This window comes from Vicia villosa, unplaced genomic scaffold (assembly GCF_029867415.1).
Source record: "Vicia villosa cultivar HV-30 ecotype Madison, WI unplaced genomic scaffold, Vvil1.0 ctg.000456F_1_1, whole genome shotgun sequence".
Taxonomy (NCBI): domain Eukaryota; kingdom Viridiplantae; phylum Streptophyta; class Magnoliopsida; order Fabales; family Fabaceae; genus Vicia; species Vicia villosa.
Window position 1 is genome coordinate 708539 of NW_026705218.1, and position 3727 is coordinate 712265.

Here is a 3727-nt window from a genome sequence, read left to right on the forward strand (position 1 = left end):
CGGGATCCACCTCTATGCCTCGTTGGCTCACTATGAATCCCAACAACTTTCCCGATCTCACGCCAAACGTACACTTGTTCGGGTTCAACCTTAGCTTAAACTTTTTCAAGCGTTCGAACAACTTTTGCAAATGTGTGAGGTGTTCCTCTTCAGTACAGGACTTGGCGATCATGTCATCCACATATACTTCGACTTCCTTATGTATCATATCGTGGAACAGTGTGACCATAGCTCGTTGATACGTTGCCCCAGCGTTTCGCAATCCAAAGGGCATCACCTTGTAACAGAAGGTACCCCAGGATGTCATGAAGGTGGTTTTCTCCATGTCTTCGGGAGCCATTTTAATCTGATTATACCCCGAGAATCCGTCCATGAATGAAAACACTGAAGCTTGCGCGGTGTTGTCCACTAGTATGTCTATGTGTGGCAGTGAAAAGTCGTCCTTTGGACTTGCCTTATTCAGATCTCTGTAATCAACACACATGCGCACCTTTCCATCCTTCTTAGGCACTGGCACTATATTGGCGATCCATGGTGGGTATTCAACTACGGCGAGGAAACCTGCGTCAAACTGCTTGAGTACCTCTTCTCGGATTTTATTATCCATGTCGGGTCGAACTCTTCTGCGTTTTTGTCTGACCGGTGTACAACCCTCTTTGAGTGGTAGCCTATGCACGACGATGTCTATATCCAGCCCAGGCATGTCACGGTATGACCAAGCGAATATTTCCACATAGTCATTGAGGAGTTTGACCAGTGTCGTTTTCACATTCTCGTTCAGTGTTGCCCCAATCTTGATGTTCTTGGGTTCCTTGTCTGTACCCAAATTTATGATTTCAATGGACTCTTGAGGAGGGAGCATGCTTTTGGATTCTTTGTCCATTAGCCTTGACAATTCTTCTGGAAGTTCATCGTCTTCCTCATCCTCTTCCTCAGACTGATTAGCGAGAGCCTCGAGTTTGTATAGAGTTTCAGCAGTATTATTATCGGTAGTGTTAGAAGGTGATCTGCACAAGTTTATGTTTTTTTTGTTTTTAGTATGCAATTATGATTGTGTTTTTGTTTTATGCAAGAATGTTATTTGTCATTTCGAGAAAGTGAATGCAAGAACGAGATAGAGTTTTCAATACCAAATGCAAACGACAATTTTATTAATAAACTCAACTTTGAAAGTAAATGGGGCCCTTACAAACCAACTCTATGCTCTGGGCGAGGCATGAGCGACGTTGTTTTTTTTATTATTAATTGAAAGGGAAATAAAACACACGGCAAAACAAATTACTTTGAAACATAAACTATCTCCGGTATCTCCAGGCTTGTCCAGTTTTGAAGTTGTTCTCCTGGTCTGATCATCCTGATGAAGTTGGACGTACCCTCCATGCTGGATATCATGGATACATGCTCATATCCAGCTGTGACAAAAGTTTGTGCAATCGGAGGGAATCGTTGTTCTTCCTTTGCAGCCTTCTTTGTTGGCTGGCATCCTAACCCCAGACGATCTCTTTTCTCTTGCACTTCTGGAACCTTGCCCCAGCCTTCCATCCTTGTGTCTTGCAGGTCTCTCCAGGATGTCACCGCCCTTCGCATTTTCTCAATTGGTAGCGTGACAGCAGTGGCAATCTCTAGCGCTTGGAATGAAGTTTCTAATGCTTTTTCTCCAGCCTCAATGTATCGGTATGAGTCTAGATTGCTGACAAATATGTCCTCCTCCCCATTGACGGTTACTATAGAGTTCCCATCTATAAATTTCATCTTTTGATGCAGAGTGGAGGTAACTGCCCCAGCAGCATGGATCCAAGGACGTCCCAATAAGCAGGTATACGCAGGTTCAATCTCCATTACTTGGAAATTGATGCAGAATGTATGGGGGCCTATTACCACAGGAAGGTCCACCTCCTCGAACACCGGGCTTTGCGATCCATCGAAGGCCTTGACCACCAGACGGCTTGGTCTTATTATCAGTCCTTCCAAATCTATCTTGTCTAAGGTGGCCTTTGGCATCACATTTAATGAAGACCCTGTGTCGATCAGTACTCTAGACATATGAGCTTTTCCACATTGCATGGAGATATGCAGGGCTTTGTTATGCTCCTTCCCTTGTGAGGGCAACTCGTGTTCACTGAAACTTAAGCATGCCCCAGCAGTAAGATTAGCCACCATTCCATCAAATTGATTTACAGTGATGTCTTTAGTCACATGGGCAGCGCTCAAGATCTTCATCAAGGTGTCTCGGTGTTTTTCTGAATGTATCAGCAGCGAGATGAGTGATATCCTGGACGGAGTTTGGTGTAACTGGTCCACCACCTTATAATCACTTTTCTTGATCAATGCCAAGAACTCTTCAGCATCTTTGTTAGTGGCCTCTTTGTCTTTGGATGTGCTCTTTTCAGTAGGGACCACAGTAGTTTGATCACTTGCTTGTGCCAGGTTCTCGTTTGGTTTTGCAGTATTGAATATGCGGCCACTACGAGTCATGCCCCCAGGCCCAACGATGTTTGTCACGTCGGTATTAGTATTAGACTCATATTCCCAAGGGACTGCTTTCATTTTGTCTATAAGGTATGGGTTTCTGACCGGGATGATCCTAGTGTGCACCTGTGCAGGTATCAGCAATGGTGACTTGGCGCAGGGGATGATTAATGTCTTCCTTGCCCCTTGCCTAGGTATTATCAATGGTTCATTCCTCTCCAGCATGGCCACATATTCCTCTTCAGGATATTCCTTAAACCGAACTACCCCTTGATCGACCAGTCTTTGCAGGGTTGTCTTAAAGGCATCGTTATGTTCGAGGATAAACCCCTTTGCAAGTAGATACCTCTTGAGGGCATCTATGGGGGAGTTCCGTTGTTGAACAAACTCTTGCTCAGTGACCACCTCTATCGCATTGACTGTGCCATCATGGCGAGGCATAGGGTTTGTCTTTACGTTAGGTTTGTCAAAAGCAATAGCCCCTGATTCTATCAGGTCTTGAACCTTGTGCCTAAATGCCCAGCACTTTTCCAATGTATGTTCGGGAGAGTTGTCGTGAAATTCACACCTTTCATTAGCCCTGAAATTAGGGGCAGCTTTTCCGGGAGGTGGAGGTGCCATAGGCCTGAGTTCTACCAGTTGCTCGTTCAGCAAGTACTTTAGTATTTCACTTTTGGAAATGGGTAGAGGATCAAATTTCCTCGGAGGACCTTGGAATCTGCTTTGTTGAGGTGGGTAGGACATAGGAGGTCTAGGTTCTTGATGCACTACCGCGTTGGTCTCCCCTTCCTTCTTTTTAGCGAAGGTTGAGGTGGGCCTCTTTGAGTGATAAGAGTTAGATGATGCTCCTTGTATTTTCCCGCTCTTAATTCTGTCTTCTATCCTTTCACCAATGACCACTAAATCTGAAAACCATGAGGACACACTCCCTACCATTTTATCGTAGTATGGCCCTTGTAATGTAGCCATAAACATTTTTACGAGTTCTTTCTCCAACAGGGGAGGTTGGACTCGGGAAGCCATTTCCCTCCACCTCTATGCATACTCCTTGAACGATTCTTCTTTCTTTTGTGACAAATTTTGGAGTTGCATCCGATCGGGTGCCATGTCCAAATTGTATTTATATTGCTTTAGGAACGTATTAGCGAGGTCGGTCCAACTTCGGATATGAGACTTCTCTAATTGCATATACCAGTCAACCGATGCTCCACTCAAGCTATCTTGGAAAAAATGCATCATCAGCTTTTGATCATGAGCA

General features: G+C 44.6%; 1 protein-coding gene across 1 annotated transcript; it reads right to left on the bottom strand.

Moving 5' to 3' along the window:
* Positions 1-455: 455 nt before the first annotated feature.
* Positions 456-3213, bottom strand: LOC131628489 (uncharacterized). The gene is made up of 3 exons (XM_058899329.1): positions 1374-3213; positions 584-816; positions 456-467 (listed from the first exon to the last, which is right to left on the bottom strand). The coding sequence occupies exons 1-3, from the start codon at positions 3211-3213 to the stop codon at positions 456-458; spliced, it is 2085 nt and encodes a 694-aa protein (XP_058755312.1).
* Positions 3214-3727: the final 514 nt, after the last annotated feature.

Bases quoted from the DNA above. Each gene is read 5' to 3' on its own strand.
- LOC131628489 (XM_058899329.1), bottom strand. From the start codon at position 3,213: ATGTCCTACCCACCTCAACAAAGCAGATTCCAAGGTCCTCCGAGGAAA. The intron at 817-1,373 runs GTACGTCCAACT...ATTTGGGTACAG, and splicing joins CATGATATCCAGCATGGAGG to ACAAGGAACCCAAGAACATC.